Source organism: Meleagris gallopavo, chromosome 7 (genome assembly GCF_905368555.1).
Source record: "Meleagris gallopavo chromosome 7, MGAL_WU_HG_1.1, whole genome shotgun sequence".
Lineage (NCBI taxonomy): Eukaryota > Metazoa > Chordata > Aves > Galliformes > Phasianidae > Meleagris > Meleagris gallopavo.
Window position 1 is genome coordinate 6094834 of NC_139410.1, and position 18817 is coordinate 6113650.

The following is an 18817-nucleotide window of genomic DNA, read 5'->3' on the forward strand; positions in this document are numbered from 1 at the left end:
TGACTCCTTCTTACACAGACAATACTGCCCAAGCCTACAGACCCACAAATCACAGCAGCCTGGTTTTCTGAGTGCGCTTCCCAGTTTTCTGTAGGATCTGCAAAACTAGCATTTATTTCTTCTTTTCTAACGCACAGCCTGCCTGCTCCCAGCGTGCAGGGAGCAGCTCCTTGCAAGATAAAAGCCCAACAGATGCATGCGTGGAAGTCCCAAATCAAAACTTAGGATGAAAGGAGACGGCCTGAAGTTGCACCAGGAGAGGTTCAGGTTGGATTTTAGGAATAATTTCGTAGAAGGAGCGGTGCTGTGCTGGCACAGGGAGCAGTGGGTCACCATCTCTGGAGGCATTCATCACGTGGCAGGCTGGGTGTCAGACTCTTTAGCGGTCTGTTCAAGCTGAATAACTCCACGATTCTATAAAAAACATGAAGCACGTCGTTGAGAACTGCTGCTGACAGGACATCCAGCAGCTGCGGTGCGGGCAGAGCTCCCCACATAGCAGCACACCGCCCACTCCCAACCCAGGGCTACAGCACACGCTTTAAGCAGCAACGTTTAACCCGAGCTTGCCTCTTCCTCCCCGCCCTCTCGACCCGGGGTGGGGCGGAGGTCCCACGTGGTGCTGCTGCTGGAGCCCAAATCCCCTCGGGCCGCCCTCGATCGCTCCTTTCCTTCCTCTCTTTCTCGCTCGCAACGCGCGCTATGGCCGCCCGGCAGCAGCTCGGTAACGCGGGGCGGGTTGGGGAAGGGGGGGCGCGCAACATGGCGGCCGCGCGGCCGTTGTGAGCTGAGGGTGGGTTTGTGAGTTGCGGAACTTCTGAAGGCCTCATCTCTCATATCGTGGCCTTTTCGCCTTTCAGCTTTGCTCAGCGTGTCGGAGAAGGCGGGCCTGGTGGAGTTCGCCAGGAGCCTGAACGCGTTGGGTCTGGGCCTTATCGCCTCGGGAGGAACGGCTACAGCGCTGAGGGATGCGGGGCTGCCCGTCAGGTACACGTATGGCCCCGTGCCACGCTGCGCGACTGCTGCTCCTCGCACGGAGCCTCGTCCTCTGCCGTCCGACACTCAGACATATTGCCCACCTGCTCGCTTGGTTATCAGTGAAGCCTGAAGCAAAGGATGGTCGCTTTTCCCTCTCCACGGGAATGAGTATTCCCAAGGGATGGCATTGCAAAAGATTGCAACCTTCCACACCCTGTACAAATCCAAGAGATACAGCTCTTCCTGCCACCTTTCTGCATCTGAATGATGCATCTTAACACTGCCAGTAGATCAGAATGTCCCCTAAGGGTAATTAAACACTGAACCTGTAGGTGAAGTCATCGTGGCACTTCAGTTGGTGATGCTGTGTGTTTTCTCATTGAGCAGAGATGTTTCGGACCTGACAGGGTTCCCTGAGATGTTAGGAGGACGTGTGAAAACCCTTCATCCTGCAGTCCATGCTGGTATGTTTCTGCTGGTGTATTTTCAATCTGAAAGAGAGATCTGTGGGCAGTGAGGGTGGAATGAAGGGATTGATGGATGTGGTTTTAAGATTGTGAGGAAGAACTGAGAAATAAATACAGATTTGCTCTAGCAGCAGAAGGAGAGGTATGATGCACGAGGTGGAGAAGAAGCGTGTGGTGGCTGAATTACAACTTCTGTTCTTTTGCTGGCATCTCTGCAATTAGAGCTTTTCATCCCTGGAGCTAGAAGTAATGGGGCTTCTCTGCAAATGCATTTGTGAATTCTTTGTTTAGGCAATTTCAGGCCTGTTCAGGCAGAGAGCTCCACTGATTTTTAACCTGTGGGTGAATTTGGTGTGCAGCATAACGAACATGACAGCATAGTCTTTAGTGGGTGATTTCTGCATGCTGTGATCTTTCCTGGCTCCTAAACCTCAGCCAGGTGCCTGTTCTGCTCTACTAGAGGCATAGCCTCTTGCTTCTGTTGTTTCATAGGCTTTGCTTATTGCTGGCTGATGAGTGACAGGTGTCTTTTTCCTCTCCATGATCTCCTTGTCAGCTTTAGCATTCCCAGGTTACTAAGGGAATGATTATAAAGGATGACTTCGAGGTTGCTGTTCAGCACTTGGAATCTTCCAGAATTTTGTATTGGGAGAAAAAAAAATTGTTAATATGGAATTTGAACAGCCGTAGAGCCAGGAAAATGGAAGAGAGGCTGAGGACCATCTGAACTCGATGAGAAAGCTTATGGATCTGGGGAGAAGCACAGTCTGAAGAGAAGTGCTGAATTCAAAAAATGTTTGTTGTGGCATCAGTTCTTTATTTTAATGAGGATGTACTATTTTTGTAACTAGGCATCTTGGCTCGCAATATTCCAGAAGATAATGCTGATATGAACAAACAAGATTTCAGCCTTGTAAGGTAAATTTTGGGGAAGGTGAGAAGCAATTCATCAGGAATCAGAAATGAACATTGGAGATCAGTCAGTGCTGGTGGATGGGAGCACTGGGGATCTGCACACCAGAAAAACTGCAGTCTTCTTCCTTCTTCCTCTTGGGAGATGTTATATTTTTAAAAGTATGATTTTCTGCACTGAACAAATAATTTAAACAAAGTTACAAAGTGTTTTCCATGGAATTTTTATCTGAATTTTGAGACTTCTTGTTGGGCCTTATTACTGTTACTGCAAAGTTGAATTCAGTGCTTTTGGAGCTGGTGCAGCTCCTCTCAGCTTGGTTCTGGGTGTTTGATCAGATGGCAATACTTGCTTAGTAAACATACCCTTTGAGATTTACATAATGTTTACTGAGTTTCAACATGAGTAAAGACTAGATATGCAAAACAGGTCAAGAACATGCATCGTTTGTGCAGGCAGAAAACAGATGTAAACAAGAAAACTTACTTGGCCATCCTGAGAAAGAGTTGGAGCCAGAAAATGAAGTAACACAGTTCATGCACTAACACGTGCACAAGATTTTTTTTTTACTGTTTTTGTTAGAATGCATTTACTTGCTGTTCTTATGCAGGGCAGCTTGGGACTGTTTTAACTACTTGATTTTAGCAATGTCGTGATTGTGAGCAACCACTTTTGTCACTACTTAGATTTAGAAATAATTGGTTGAATCATACATAGTAAATTATAGATGTAGCCAAGACAGAGGGGTATAGATTGCCTATGGTGATTAGGCCGGAGTCCATCTCTGTGTTTTTTTTAAAATGATTTTAAAAGACCTGTGCCTAGAATGAATGGGTTTCCAGGCTGAATTTGAAAACCTGGAATTTAAAACCATAGGAGTCCTCATAGATGACTCTGCAGTGGGAGCTGTTCAGAATACATTGCGTTTTAAAGCAGGCTCTGCTGAATTACAGGGGAGTCATGTTTTTACATCATTGACATCAAGTCATGCATTTGCATCCAAAGTAATAATTTAAATCATTTTATGTAAAGCAGAAGGAGCTGATCCTCAGCAGGGGGTCTTTGTATGGTTGCATTTTTACCTACCGCATCATGGTAGGAAACCATGATATTATCTTGATTCCCACAGATAAAAGCATTAGCAAAAGTCCACAGATTGCTGAATGGATGGGAAGAAGAGAGTACTGGAAACAGAACAGGCAAAAAAAGATGTTATAGTAGAAATTCAAAGACATAAGGTGGTGTTGTGGGCTGTGCACTAAATACCTCCCAGGTTTCATATGTTGTGTTTGTTTTTGTTTTTTTTTTTTAATTATTATAATGTCATTGCCAGAAAGTGGCAGGTAGGCTGTCTTCTGCTCTCGGAAAAGTGAGGGAAATCAGATTGTTTGGTTGTGCTTTGTTGCAGTGCTTACTATTACATGAAAGTTGGTTGATGCTTATTTTCAGTACTACTGAGAGCCCACTCTGAAGTTCTTCGAAATGGCTCAGTTTGTGCACCAAAATGAGGAAACTTTTAAACACAGGACCATGCATTTAAAGAAATTCTTCCTTAGCTAGCTGTAAACTGTGGCACTAACCACCGTAACACTGCATAATGCATAAAGGTAGCTTGTATGTGCCTATGCCACCACCATCCATAGTGTTTCACCATTGTAACACCTCTTGCTTCATGACTGCACACCACCATTCTTCTGGAGAAAGAAGCCTTGCCTATAGGATCTTACATTGATCACACCACAAAAACACTGATAATACCTTGTGCATATCAAGTCAAGCTTGACCATTCAATTTCTTGCTGAGTAACCCTGATTTCCCCTTAATTCTCAGAGTTGTGGTGTGTAACCTCTACCCCTTTGTGAAGACTGTATCTTCTCCAGGTGTAACTGTACCAGAAGCAGTGGAAAAGATTGACATTGGTAAGTTAAAGGAAGAATAAACTTATTCTCCAGGCAGACTTAATGGTTCTTTAAATGATCTCTGTCCTCTTCTTTTTGTTTGGGGGCCTCACAGAGTTGTAAGGAATCATCAGATATCTGTTTGATGGAGGAGTACGGGGAGTGGGTTTGTAACTCTTTAGGATGCTTTCTTGCAGGAACAATAATGCTTTTGCTATACCCCTTTTCTAAGTTATGGTCACAGGAACAATTTCTGCGCTGTGACTAAAGGAAGAAGATAAGGAAACCTGATCCTATACCCTAAAATGTTTCTGTCTGTGGCCTCCATGTGAGCTGGCCACTTAAGCTCATCTGGTTTACTTGCTCCTAGCAATAGTTGCTAGGTCATCTATGAACATTTTGACAGCAACAGGATTATTCTCATCACCCTCTCAAAACATCACATCCATGGTAGTTGGCATATGAAAATAAATTAAATAAATAAATTAATGACAGCCGTGCCAGGCTGCTGGTGTGTTGTGACAATATTCAAGAAGGAAGTGTGTTACCGAGAACTTCTCTGTGTCAGGCAGAAGTTGTGTGCAGAAATTACCTGCTGATAACTTGCAAACTAATTCTTTTGACAGCCAATCTCACCTTGACATGATGTAGTTTATAGTGAGCATCTAATACTGTAGTAAATCTGCAGCTCTTTTTGCAACTGCTTCCCTCTGGGAAAGAACGAAGAGGGGCCACAAATTCTGTCTTCTGCATCACTTCTAAGAACATGCAGAAAATTAGTTTTCCTGGTGGCTTTTTCTCCTCCACTCTCCTCCACAAGTCAGCTGAGGAGCTCGAGGGCTACAAGGAGGAGACTGAGGCATAGCTGGGTAAACCTCATTGCTTTTAAGCAATAGCAAGTGGCTGTTTAAACAGGCTGGCAGGCCATGCTGTGTAAATGGGGGAGGTGTGCACTGCTCAACATAAGGGGCCTACAAGGAAAGAGAATGTAGAGCATGCTTCCTACTGAGAGCCAATTAAATCTCTTTTAGAACCTCTGGCAGTGTAATAAAAATAAAAACCAGTTTTGGAGAGAAGAGGCTGAACCAGGAAGACATTACAGGGAAAGAAGTGGGTCTGCATGTACAGGAGGGTAGTTAGGGATCTGAGTTTAGAAGCACGGATGCTTGTATTATCAGCACTTCTGCTCTTCATGCTGGTTATTAACCCCCAAAGACTTGCCTTTCCTTCACTGCAGCATCTCTGCACGGCAGCTTGTGCACAGTGCAGGCACAGTTTTGTGCCATGAGATTGGATTGGGATTGAATTTTCTTGCAGTAGTTTAGTCCAAACGATGCCCAGCAGAGCTCTTCATTAAATGTTTTATGAAGTAGTACTTGCTCTGTATGTAGCAATGCCAGCCTCTGCTTTTCTGTTGCAACAGCCTAGTATCCTATATGATTTAAAGTGTTACAATTGCTGTGCAGAGTCAGATTTAAGGGGGAGGCATGGCCTTTTATCTCACACAGAGGACCTGCACAGTATTCATTAATATTTGCAGAGAGATTTGAGAACCTCAGTTGCTTGGTAGAAGAGAAATAAATCTTCCTGTAGACTCCTCCCCAGCCCAGCGTTGCAGAGATGTTGTTTAAGCAATATGTGCAGATAGCTGTCCTCTTCAGGATGTGGCTGTGCTGCTGGAAGGTGTTCTTTCCCCAGGTGCTCTGCACAGCATGGGACTCATTTACTTTTTCATCCCTGCAGCTGTGCCTTTTTTTTTTTTTTTTTTTTTTTTTTTTTTGCACCTTCAGCACTGGTTTGAATCATACTAGCTCACTGCCTTGTGCATTTTCAAGATCCTGTTACGGCCCCTTTTCTCAACAGAGCCCAGGGAGGTGCCATCTGGCACAAGTGATTGCTTGATGCACGTCCCTTCTTGGCCTCACATGTGGTTATGCTGAGTTCAGATGAGAAGTGCCTCATTCCTCCATGCTTCTTTTGCAGGAGGAGTTGCCTTGCTCAGGGCTGCTGCTAAGAACCATGCTCGTGTGACAGTTGTGTGTGATCCTGCAGACTACTCTTCTGTAGCTAAAGAGATGGCAGCATCAAAGGACAAAGACACTTCTGTAGAAACCAGACGTCACCTTGCACTGAAGGTGAGACATGCTTGCTCACAGCAGAGGGCTAGGCTAGTTTGTCTTTCCTTTATTCATTTTGTGAAACACCAAATCGTTTGTAAGTTGATGTTTGTAATATGACAAGCATCCCCCATTCTGCCCCCAGGCTTTCACCCACACTGCTCAGTATGATGCAGCCATCTCTGACTACTTTAGGAAGGAGTACAGCAAGGGGGTGTCCCAGCTGCCCCTGAGGTACGGCATGAATCCTCACCAGAGTCCTGCACAGCTCTACACCACCAGGCCTAAGCTTCCCCTGACAGGTGAGGCCCCTGGCAAGGGGGAGCAATAAAAGAGGGTGGGAGGGCGGGCAAGCAGGCATGTCTGCCAGTGCCTTTAGAACTGAGATACCATCTTGTTGTACCTTAATGCAAGGGATGCCCAGCAGTGTCTTATGTTAAACCACTTTATACTGAGGGGCACTGTCTTTGTGATGGAAAGGTTGAGCCTTCTGTGAGACAGAAAAGCTTGTCTCCTTATCCCCGTGAGACTTAACGGTAGCTCCGTATTCTCTCTTAGTGTAAGGTGGTGTGTCTGCACTGAAGACACCTCAGGCAGATCTACGTAATGGGCTTCTTGTTTGACATCAGCTTGAGATTTTGCAGAGGAAAAGTTGTCATCATTTCAAGATGCTTTTCTGCTCATTTTCTGTACTTAGTACATGCCCAGTCTTTTCATGTCACCAATTGCTGTCCAGAAATCAAGCTGTTCTTCTCCAGGCTTGAATGATTTCTGTTACTTTTTTTTCTGTGACAGTTTTGAGCAGGGGTTTATTGCCTCAATTTTCCAGAGTGCTGTTGCTGCTAATGGTGATAGAGAATACCAGTCTCACTTGCAAGAGTTGAGACACGTCTGGTGTCTGTCTTCTCCTTTTTACCAGGTGCACATCCACCACAGCCTTACTGCCAAGGGGGGATCTCTAGTTTGGAGAGAACAAAAGTAGCCAGACTTTCTTAAGATCATTTTTAGTGCTGGTGAAAAGAAGCTCTGGCTCGTATTTTCTAGGAGGCTTTTCTACTCCTGCACTAGAAGCTGATTTGTGTTCAAGTCTGCCTCCTAGGTTTGGCAGCAGAACAATATTGTGTTCACCTGTCTGGCTACATATTATTACATTTCAAGAGAGAAGAGTTGTTTAAGCTTCTGAAATGATCCCAGTCCTGCTTTGTCAGTGCTGATCTTGCAGTTTTATGTGTGCTGGGGCAAAAGGTTTTGGGAGCAAACTTTCAAAGGACTTTTACTCTTGGTCCTTTCGTCAGAAATCTGTGCCAGATCAAGCACTTTGTTAAAAGCTTGCTCTAAGCTTTGTGGCTGTGAATGGTTCATTTGACAATAATTGGAGATGCCATGTATTTAGTTTGGCTATTGCCTGAGTACTTCGTTGAGTCATGGCCACCCAAATTTACTAGATTTGTAAAGAAATCTGTCTGTTACGGAGCAAGGGCTGTGCTTTCTGTGTTCCTCCCTGCTATCAAAATCTAGCTCTGTTAGGCTCCCTCCGAAAGGTATGGCTCTGCTCCAAATTGCTGTCAGCTGAAGAACTCAAAAACATGAGGGGGAATATCCTTTTTTCCTTTTTTCCTTCCCCTTCTTTCACAGAAGGGGAGGTGTAATGGGACGAAGTCTTGTTCTAAGGATGTGCTGTGAAAGAGAATTGCGCCTGCATCTTTTGAGTCCTAAGTATACATTCCTCAAAAGCCACTGAAGCTTTTCAGGGTGGTTAGCCTGTTGGTGAGGAGCCTGGGTCATTTTTAAAAAGCAGTGTTGTACCAATTCCCATTCCTGGTGGGGAAACAATCTCTTCCACTTGCTCTGCAGACTCTAGGGAGAGGGTCTTGCCTGCTTTAATCTGTTTGTACTCTACACTTGCAGTGGTGAATGGCTCTCCAGGTTTTATCAACCTGTGTGATGCTCTCAACGCCTGGCAGCTGGTGAAGGAACTCAAGCAGGCATTAGGGATTCCTGCTGCAGCCTCCTTCAAACACGTCAGTCCTGCAGGTAGAGTGGCCCCTTGCTGCCATACTTTTCTCTTTGAACAGACTGACTTTTTGGCAGGCCCTGCCAGTGGTATCTGTGTCTTAACAGGGCCCCAGGGACAGGGCTCGAGGGAAGGGTTCTGGTTTGAGTTGCCCTGCTTGTGTTTCCCACTAGGTGCTGCTGTTGGAATACCTCTCAGCGAGGAGGAGGCACAAGTCTGCATGGTGCATGATTTATACAAGACCTTAACACCCTTGGCATCTGCCTACGCTCGAAGCAGAGGTGAGAGGCCCAGGAATAAACTAACCTGTCCAAAGAGTTCTGCTTAAGGCTCTACACTGAACAGCATATTCAGCTTTTTGCTGGCTCTCCCCTTTGTAATCTACTCCTCCTCTTTAGGTTTTTCTCCATAAGCAACTGGCTAAATGAACTAACTGCCCACATATCAGAAATTGCTCTCCAAGTGAGCTAGGCTGGAAGCACACTCAGCCTTCTACTGCAGATGGGATGCTAGGGAATACTTACTTGAACAGGAATGTTTCTACCCAATATTTGGTGGGGTGATTTTTTTTTTTTTTTTTTATACGTTTGAAGTTCAGAGCTTACAAAAAGAACAAACGCTTACAAATCAAAATTTCCTCCTCAGCTTAGCTGAGTTACTTTGCTAATTATCTTGTTGTCTGTGGCAAAAAAAAAAAAAAAAAAAAAAAAAAAAATTATGGAAGACAAAGTGAATTTAGGTAAAGTTAGAGGATACACTAGAATGTGTCCTTCATTTTTCACTACTTTAGGGACCACTTTTAGTCATTGACCACAGGAAACCATTGTATGATTGTGGAAATATTCTGCCATAGTTGGATAAATGACTAGAAAATGTCATTTTGCAGGTGCTGATCGGATGTCTTCTTTTGGTGACTTCATTGCCTTGTCTGATATCTGTGATGTGCCTACTGCTAAGATTATTTCCAGAGAGGTTTGTTAAGCAGCAGTAAATCATTTGAGGGAAAAGGGAGCATCACAATAGATGGAGTCATTGGTTTGTGGCAGCCATTCATGTTTGGATTTGACCTGTTTAACTCAAGACAACTTATTGGCTGTTTGGATAATTCAGTCTGGGGGGCTGGGAGCAGATGCTCTACAGGACACTCATCCTGCTATGCGTTGCTTCTGATTTTCTTGAGAGGAGAAAGCACAGTGCAAGAGGCTGTCTTGTGCATTGGAGATTTCTTTTCAAATAAATGAAAGATGGTGTTTGTGAGGACAACATTTGGTACTCTATTAAAACAACAAAACAAAAAACCCATCATTGTTAGGTGATGGGGATATGAACGAAATACATTTAAACTTCATGCTTCATGGCACTGATTAATGTAAACTCTTATCTTCAACACTGTTAAGGCAGTGTTTTGTTGACATTCTGTGTCATGAAGAGGATCACTGTTGAAATAACTATTTTATATATATATATACACACACACACACATATATATATATATATATATATACATATATATGTATATATATGTATATGTGTATATATATATGTGTATATATATACACACATACATACATACATATACACACACACACACACACACACACATATATATATTTTATTTATATATAAATAAAATTATTTTTTAGGCATGTTGGAGCTTAGAAGTGAGGATGTCACACATGGGTAGTTTTACCCCTAGAAGAGTACATTAGTTATCAATTCGGTTGTCTATAAAGTGAGGTTTTTTGATTTTTTTTGTTCTCCTAACTCCTGCTATGGGCTGAACAACACTGCTTTTCCTGCTTCAAGGACTGAAACAGATGCTGGAGTAGTGCCTTCAATACTATGTAGTACTTAGAGACCTCTGAGAGGCAAACCTTTGTCTTTCTGGATATGGCAGGGAGTTTGCAGTATTAGCCCTTCTCTTCTTGGCATAGGTGCTGAGATCTCTCTGTTGCAGGTATCTGATGGTGTGGTAGCTCCTGGCTATGAGGAAGAAGCTCTCAAAATCCTTTCCAAAAAGAAGAATGGTGCTTACTGTGTCCTCCAGGTTTGTAGTCCTGCTGCCCTCCAGCCCTGCAGTGCTCTTTCTGTATCAGATGTTAGTGTCTGGATAGCACCCACAGCTGTCTGGACCAGGCAGTCCAGGCTTCCCTGCAGCGTAAGCCAAACACGTCCTACTTCTGCCTGAGTCTGAGTGACCAAAGGGCACAGAACTTTAACGTTACAAAAAGAAAATCTAAGGCTTCGCTGAAGTTGCAATTGTAGCCTTGCTACCAAGGGAACTGTAGAAGATGGCTCCGGAGCTTCAGGCAAGCAGGAATGAAATTGTAGACAATCTTGGCAGCTGATTACCTCCTGAATTCAATTAGCTTTGCAAGGATGAGGTTGTATTGGTTAAGTCTGTAGCTTTAGGGCCTGTCTGAACAGAGATACTAAGGAAAGTTGATCTGAAGTAACTTCAAGGGATGAGCAAAACCATACAAAATGTGTACATGGTCGTATCTGGAGCTAGTAGTCTTAATCTGGTTTACTTCATGTCTCAATTAGCTGAACAGGGGCTATCAGAACTCTAAATCACCTATGCTTGGGTAGACCTTAGTGCAGTTTAAGAGTTCCATTTAACTTGGCCCCATACTCTTGTGTGGCTTAGCTGTGCTGCAAGCTTGTATGGGTGTTCCCCAAGGAAGTGCATCTCTGGAAATAATCATGTTCACTGGTTTAATGTTGAAGGCTTTGGGAGTTGTACATTATGGTGTATTGGAACTATCCTCAAAATATTTCTGACTTTGCTATGGGAAACAAGAAGGATCTTTGTGTGTGGATGCTTTTATCTTTCTGTGAAAGATAGGAAGACTGGAGATTTTTTGGCTTTCGACATGGATGGTTGTATATAAGCATGTAAACTGCTCTACCCCTCTTCACCCTTTCATTATCACCTCCTGCTGTTGAGACCTTAGTGCTCCAATTAATTCTATTCCCCCTGATGTTCTAACATTGCTTTCTCTGAACAGTTCACTTCTGGATTCTTTCGAGAATGTTCTAACCTAAGTTGTTACTTGAGCTTTGAAGAGCTCAGTGTTTTATTGCCCTGTCTCTTGGCTTTTAGATGGACCCTAATTATGAGCCAGATGACAATGAGATTCGAACCCTCTATGGATTGCAGCTCATGCAGAAGAGGAACAATGCAGTCATTGACCAGTCCTTGTTCAAAAACATTGTTACAAAGAATAAAACTGTAAGTATTAGAAGATAAAGGAGCTAAAAAACTGGTAGAGCTAAATGATGTGCTTTCATTAAGGAAGTCAGCTCTGTTCTATTTTAAGAGTTCTTGCATCTTAATGAGATGAAACTTTCTACAAAACAATGCAGCTAGCTTTTTGGCTGAAAATGCTTGGGCAAATCAGGGTAGTTTGCTTTTGTTTTGATTCCTGTGTAAATAAGAGAAGCTGGGCCCTGTCCTGTATCTCAGGCTACCAAAATATTTATATTTCTTATTTATGAGAAGCCACTTTGTTTCATTTCTTATGGCGAGATGGTATTTTCTAGGGATCCATTGTGATGTCACTCTGACTCACTGTGTTCTTCTTCTTCTTATATATAGTACATAAACTCAGGCCTTCCTGATGTTGCTCATCACTTAGGGTTCACATCATCAGATAACTATTAGTTATTCCTGTGTCTCACTGTTCTCATTGAAAAAACAGATGTTAGCAAGTACGTTATTAGTCACAAGGATCAGAAGCAAGCTCAGACCTTGAGGTAATAAAAATCATATTAATAAATCAGCAATGGAGTGTACTTAAATCAACATTTAATGCAGATTTCGTGAGCTAGTATTATGGTCCTGTGCATGGTTGAGTATATGCTTAGCTTTTGGCCTGTGAGCACTTCTAAGGACAGGAAGCAAATACAGAAGGCTTTGCAGGATGAGGGCCATTGATAGAACAATCTGGACCTGGTAAGATTGAGTCAGTGAGGTTGACAATGGCATTTTGTTTCAGCTGCCTGAGTCTGCTGTCCGAGACCTGATTGTTGCCAGCATTGCTGTCAAATACACCCAGTCCAACTCAGTGTGCTACGCCAAGGATGGGCAGGTAACCAAACCAGACTGCTCTGGGGACCGTGCTTCCAAGCCAAGCTGATCAGAGTGCTTTGGTCAGGCATAGGGTTTAAAATCATTTAGCACAGAGGAAGCTATGAAACAAATATCCCAGTCTGGATGTGGCTCTGGGCAGCCTGGTCTAGTGGTTGGTGACCCTGCACATAGCAGGGGGTTAAAACTAGGCAATCATCATTGTGGTCCTTTCCAACTCCAGCCATTCTATGGTTCTATGAAATACAGATGAACTGCCCTAGAAGAGAACAGTAGCTAAACGCGTTTCTCTTAAAGTTGCTTCAAAACTAAACCTAATATATTTTTCTCATGATAATGACAAGGCTGGCTCTTTCAATGATAGGGTTGGGAAAGCTCTTATGTGCTTCTGCAAGTTAGGCCTTGAGTCATTTCTTTGTAACTGTTCTGCCTTTTATCGTTTTGTGAGGGCATGTGCATATGCTGTGGTCTGTTTAAAGCCTTAGGAAGTGACAGTAGCTTTCACAGCTGGATTCTGACTGTGCAAATGGGTCGTAGTTTTATTTTATTTTCATTCTAATGCCCTGGGGACATCAGAAATCTTCTGTGCTTCTTGGTTTTTAAGAGCTTACGATGGATGTTGGAATTTACTGGGGTATTATCAGATGTGGAGGTGAGATACTGATCTTGAATTCTAAAGTCCTAAGTCATCACTAGGTGTTCAATTTAAGTAAATAATCCAAAAGTTGTTGTAAATGTGTTGAAAATAAAGGTTGGGGTTTTTTTGGCCCAGACGCTCATACTTGTAATGCTTTTGTTTAGCTGGCTCTGTGCTCTCCACGACAACTTTTCCATAACTCAGGTTATTTAAAAATCATAATAATTCAGAAATAGAAACCAAAGAATGCTGGTGGTCTCAGTCATCATAAGTTATCAAAATGCATCAAACAAATGATCGAATGGTATGCTTCAGTTACAGACTGTGAATGAACTGCAGTGCTGTTCTTGCATCTGCATGTGTCAGATTGTTTTTACAGCCTGGAAACATTGCAGCACTGCCTCATGGTATTTTTTACGGTCATGTGCTGTATGGTTCTTGAAAACACCTCTCTGGAGACCTGGCATTTTTTCTTTCCTTTTCCTTACTGTTTTTTTCTTGCTCTTGAATGGATCTCTGTCCTCAAGAGCATTAATTCTCATAGCCCCAGAACAAAGGTGACACTATCTTTGCTCCTTTTCCCTTAATACAGCAGCAGTTTCCTTAGTGCTTTTCTAAATTTAGACTTACCATGTTGCTGCAGCTGTTTCTGCAATGTGTGTGGTAGTGTGTGTACCATATGGAAGGAAAAAGGCATGAGGGAAGCGTGGAAGGCAGTGTGGGCAGGCAGGGGAGTAACCAGCCTTGCTTCATTGATGCTTTGTGTATTTGCAGGGATGTATTTCAGTCAAGTATTAATGTACATAGTCTTGATTTGCTGTATATGTGACAGGAAAGGCAAAGATGAGAGGTTTGTGTGCTGCACTCTGTCTTGTAAAGGTCAGTAGCCATTCCAATCGCTTACTCAACAAGAGTGGCAGATCTGTGTTGGGTCTTCAAATCAAAGCTTAATGTCTTCCTAATGAGACTTATACAGTCCAAATGCAGAAATAGCAGTGTAGCATGCTACAGATGATGATGGAGGAGCTCAGATTGCAGCTGTCTCCCAGGTTTAAAATGTCAAAAAAGCCTCTTGAGACTGTTCCCGAGGTTCAGATGGGCAGGAAATAATGTCCACAGAAAATCAGTCTTAAGATGCTGCTAAGTTCAGGATCCTTTTGGTGATGCTGTGCAGAATTAACTACTGATGAGATCTCCTACCGTGATGTGACATCAACTGTGCTCAGGAATATTTGGGTGCAAAAGAAAACAGCAGGAATCGAGAGTGGGGAACAAGAAGTAATTTCCAGTTTAAATACATTTCCAGGATGTGACTTATTTAGGTTATGTGAGCCACGCTGGGGGAATCCAGTGTTCTTTCAGTTCCATTTCTTTTATTTTTCCAGGGGTTGTTTCAGCTTTGCACTATTTCTGTTCTGTTTCAACACTCCCATGCATCAGATAACCAGAGCCTTTTTGACAGCCTGGCTTCACTACTGCTCCAGCTGGGGCTTGGTGTTAATGAGTCCTAGGGAAGGCTGGAGTGGGAGGAAGCATTAATGGACCTGAGTGTCACTTAATTTGCAGGAAGTCAACTGCCACTAATTGCAATAAACACTTCCACTCGTTTTGTCTGACTTTCAGTGCAGCTGAGCCAAAGTCTGCAACATGCTGGCTTTCACTTTCTCCAGTGATACTGTTTGACTTTAGCAGTTCAAAATTATTCTTTCTTTGTTCTCTGCAGAGTAGGATAAACCAAAGCTGTTAATTTAGTGTACTGTTTTCCACCAGTGCCGCATAGCCCTCTCAATTATGAAGCCCTTTATTTGATTTTTATAACTCCAGGTGTGTTTAAGACTTCTGTTTTCACTCGTTTATCAGAGTAAATCTGACCAAATTCAGGCTAACCTGCATCATTTTGCAGAGTTTCTTTGGGTATTACTCATCTCATCCACTCCATGCTTTTACACATATTCCACTTATGGGACATGTTTGGCTTTGCTTTGAGCCAAAGCATATAACTTACAGGACACATCCTCTTGCTGAAATACTGTCTGGGACTCTCCTTGGTCTGCAACCCAGGCTATGAACTTTTGTGCTAGCCTGAGCTGCCTTGCTAAGCCCACACTTAAAGGCTGGGTGAATTAAGGTGTGTGCTGTGTGATGATTGTAATCCCTCTTGGATGTGTAGGGAAGAAGAGCCTCCATTGGTGAGACCATGTAGCTATGTGCAGCTGGCACTGAGCTCCCTTGAGATGCAAAATCCCATGCAAGTTTGAAGGTCAAACAGGTGGAGTGTGAGAAGCTTAGGTTAGACATCGAGGAGTGTTTGCTGGGAGGGAACGTGTCCCTAAACCATGAGGAGCATGGAATCTATTTAATATCCTTATGAATGTACTAAGTGCTGATGATTGTTTAGTTATAGCTGAGCAGATGATATTAGATAGCAGCCCAACTCTTTCATTTGTTCCTTGAGGGAACAGTATCCAGCAGCATGTTTTTATGGTTCTGGTAAGAGGTGAAGTCACTGTGTCTTGATTAATTAAAGACAAATGATTCATTCCTTTGAGGGCAGTGCTTGACTTATAGCTTTACCATCTGCTGCAGCCTGAGCTGGAAACTCTGAGGCGGTGGCCAGAAGTGCTGGCTTCAACACAGCATCCCTGGAGTGATACCCCATGCGAGCAGTCTGGTGAACAGTTCAGCTCTGGCTTCATAGGGGCAGGAAATTATGGAAGAGAGTCTTGCTTTCTGACAGATCTCTGGTATGAAATGACAGGAGCTCTTTTTTTGGGAAGCAGAACCTCTGAAATCTGTGGAGGAAAACTACCAGCCTGAGGTTTGACAGCCACGGTGTGACTAGATGGTGTATTTGTCTGCCTGGCACGCTCTTGTGGCAGAGGGCTGAGGAGCAGCAGGCAGACCCCCAGCTCAGTAGCTGTGTTTACGCACCGATCATTTCATCTTGGCTGAAGGGGAGCGTGAGAGCTTGCCACAGACGCACAGCATTGCCTGGTCTGGCTCCAGACTTGAATGTAATGAGGTATGAAAGCGTAATATGCTGACCCTGACAGTACTGAGTTTCCCTGATTCCTGAGAAGAGTGAAGCTGGTGTTGTACTGCCAGTGTCCAGTAACCAAGACGTCCCCAGCAACATTTAATTTTCAGTAGTGTCAGCACTCTAAGAGTTGGCTTTGTCTCCAGTGCAAGCTTACATTCACCTAGATAGGATGCCAGGGCTTGTTTGCATTGTGCGTTGGGCTGTGACACATGGCTTCAAGGTTGTCTGTCCCTATATCCAGGTGATGGGAGTGGGGATGCAGTTATTTTCCTGTTTTCCTTGCTAATTACCTATGCTTTCTCTCGGATCCAGTAAGGAGCAGCTAATTTGTGGGAGGTCTTTGCTAATTGCTCTGAAGTGGGGTGTGATGGTGCTTTGTGTGCACTCTTCAGGTCATTGGCATCGGGGCAGGCCAGCAGTCCCGCATCCACTGCACACGCCTGGCTGGTGACAAGGCCAACAGCTGGTGGCTGCGACACCACCCGCGTGTGCTCTCCATGAAGTTCAAAGCAGGAGTGAAGAGAGCTGAGATCTCCAACGCCATCGATCAGTACGTCACTGGCACCATTGGAGAGGTAAGAGGGTTCCCTGATGATCCCTGGAGGTCCTGAGGTCTCCTGAGATCCTGGAGCTCTGCACATTGGTGTGCAGCTTGGTGTCCTTGGATGTTTGCCCCTGGTGTTGAGGCAGAGTTAAAGCCTCAGTTTTTAAGTTCTCCCTGTCCCATCGTGCCTGCTGGCTGTTCCTTCTGGCACTTTGCTGTTTGCTTCTGTGGCGTTTTGGATTCCCGGAATTGCTTTGACCTCCTCAGTACAAGTGAGACAAGAAAATAGCATGCCCTTTTTAAGTATTGAAAGCCAAGAGCTGGACTGAATGAATCATCTCAGAGTGGCTGCTGGTTTAAGGGGATAAGAACTTCAACACTGTTCAGAAGGTGAATCACAAACCAAGCTGCTGTTTGCCTCCCCACACCCAGGTGGTGTGTGCTGGCGTTGACACAGAGCAGCACTCTGCAGGCAGGCTGAACAGAACATCTTGGAGGAGATCCTTGAGTTTTGGGGTGCAGAGGGGAGGAGGAGGTGTTTAAAGAATGTAGAAAGAGCTGACATTGGCAGTGCATTCCCACCATCACTTGGGATGGTAGAATTTCTGGTGTGAGGTTGTCAGCAGCAGAGCTGTGGGAGCAGAAAGCACAGCTGCACTGGCTCAAAGGGATGCCATCACTCATCCCGATGTGCCCCTGCTGGGTACTGCCAGCATCTGGTGCCTTGGGGCTGAGCTGGCACTTCTCATTCCTCCAGGATGAGGACCTGGTGAAGTGGCAGGCCATGTTTGAAGAGGTGCCCGCGCAGCTAACAGAAGCTGAGAAGAAGCAGTGGATTGCCAAGCTGACTGCTGTCTCCCTCAGCTCCGATGCGTTCTTCCCTTTTAGGGATAATGTTGACAGAGCCAAACGGGTAAGGTCTTATCGTGGCTGGGCATCTTGCTTGAGTGCAGTGCACAGCTCTGGGGAATGCCTCAGTTCTGTACTGAGGGTGCTGGATGCAGTTCCGTGTCCTGGGCAGGGTGGTGGTGTGGTTACTGGCCTCATGTGGATGGTGATTATCTTGCCATTGCTTGGGTTGTTGGTTTAGGATGAAAAGAGTATTAAATTCTATTTAAAAAGAAAAAAAAAAGCTTAAGATCAAGACAAAGCCTATTGCTTCCAGAGGAGCCATTTTACTCCTGGGCTACAGAAAGAGCTGAGCGCTCGCATGAGGAACTCCTCTTTGAATTGCTTTGGGCAGTGGAGGCTGTTGTTTTTTTCAGTGCTTGGAGTGAGATACTAATGAAGAAGTGAGGCTGCCAGCTCCTTTTCAGGGCAGTTTCAGTCCTCTAATCCCTCTGCTTATCTCTGTCTTTGTTCAGAGTGGAGTTCAGTTCATCGCTGCCCCATCTGGCTCTGCTGCCGACGAGGTTGTGATTGAAGCGTGCAATGAGCTGGGAATAACTCTTATCCACACCAACCTTCGGCTGTTCCATCACTGAGCTTACTGTGGGCTGTTGTGGCCCCGTTTGGTCACAGTCTCACCAGCAGTGACTGGAGTAACACCAGCTTGAAGAGGCAACTGCAGTCTTTATTTTATTTAGCAAGTATTTGTAAGATCTGCAAACAAGACCTTTCTCTGCACTAGCAGAGGATAATAGTGCAGGTGGTTGGCCTCTAATGTAGAAAAGTCTTTCCTACATTTCTACATGTCTCTTACAAATAAACATATGGTTCTTAGCTATATGAAGATTGTCTTATGTTGTCCAAATACTGTGTCCTGAGGTTTATTTTTGAAGTAAATCTTACAGCATGCATTGTGCACTGACTTGACCAGTTCATTAGAAGGCCTTTGGAATGGTGTAAGTTTGGCTTATGGCCAGCTTATTAAATAAATGGATAAAAGTCTGGGTTGTAAACTGAACTGAGCCACTACCTTGGAATTAGCACGTACTGTTTTCCAGGTGCAGAGATCAGAGATCCGTTGTGGGGTGAGGGAAGTGGATCCTTTATGCAAGTTCAGTGCTCAGCCCTGCCCTAGATGAGCTTTTGGCTGGAGGCAGCATCAGGTTGGTGTCTTAAAGATGGCAGAGCTCATTCCTGCAAGTTTGTCATTCTTGTTCCCAGGCACAGA

At 44.2% G+C, this 18817-nt stretch overlaps 1 protein-coding gene across 1 annotated transcript; it reads left to right on the top strand.

Annotated features, from left to right (window-relative positions):
* Window positions 1–590: 590 nt before the first annotated feature.
* On the top strand, window positions 591–18429 carry ATIC (5-aminoimidazole-4-carboxamide ribonucleotide formyltransferase/IMP cyclohydrolase). Its single transcript, XM_003207379.5, has 16 exons — window positions 591–724; window positions 861–987; window positions 1366–1442; window positions 2297–2363; window positions 4189–4277; window positions 6240–6391; window positions 6519–6675; window positions 8282–8407; window positions 8561–8668; window positions 9274–9359; window positions 10345–10434; window positions 11494–11622; window positions 12389–12481; window positions 16550–16732; window positions 17459–17614; window positions 18066–18429. Exons 1-16 carry the CDS (start codon window positions 703–705, stop codon window positions 18183–18185), a joined length of 1782 nt encoding a protein of 593 aa, XP_003207427.2. The 5' UTR covers window positions 591–702; the 3' UTR covers window positions 18186–18429.
* Window positions 18430–18817: the final 388 nt, after the last annotated feature.

Coding starts and splice junctions, on each gene's coding strand:
- ATIC (XM_003207379.5), top strand. CDS start 703: ATGGCCGCCCGGCAGCAGCTCG. Junction 9,360..10,344: donor CTAAGATTATTTCCAGAGAG/GTTTGTTAAGCA, acceptor TCTCTGTTGCAG/GTATCTGATGGTGTGGTAGC. Junction 17,615..18,065: donor ATGTTGACAGAGCCAAACGG/GTAAGGTCTTAT, acceptor GTCTTTGTTCAG/AGTGGAGTTCAGTTCATCGC.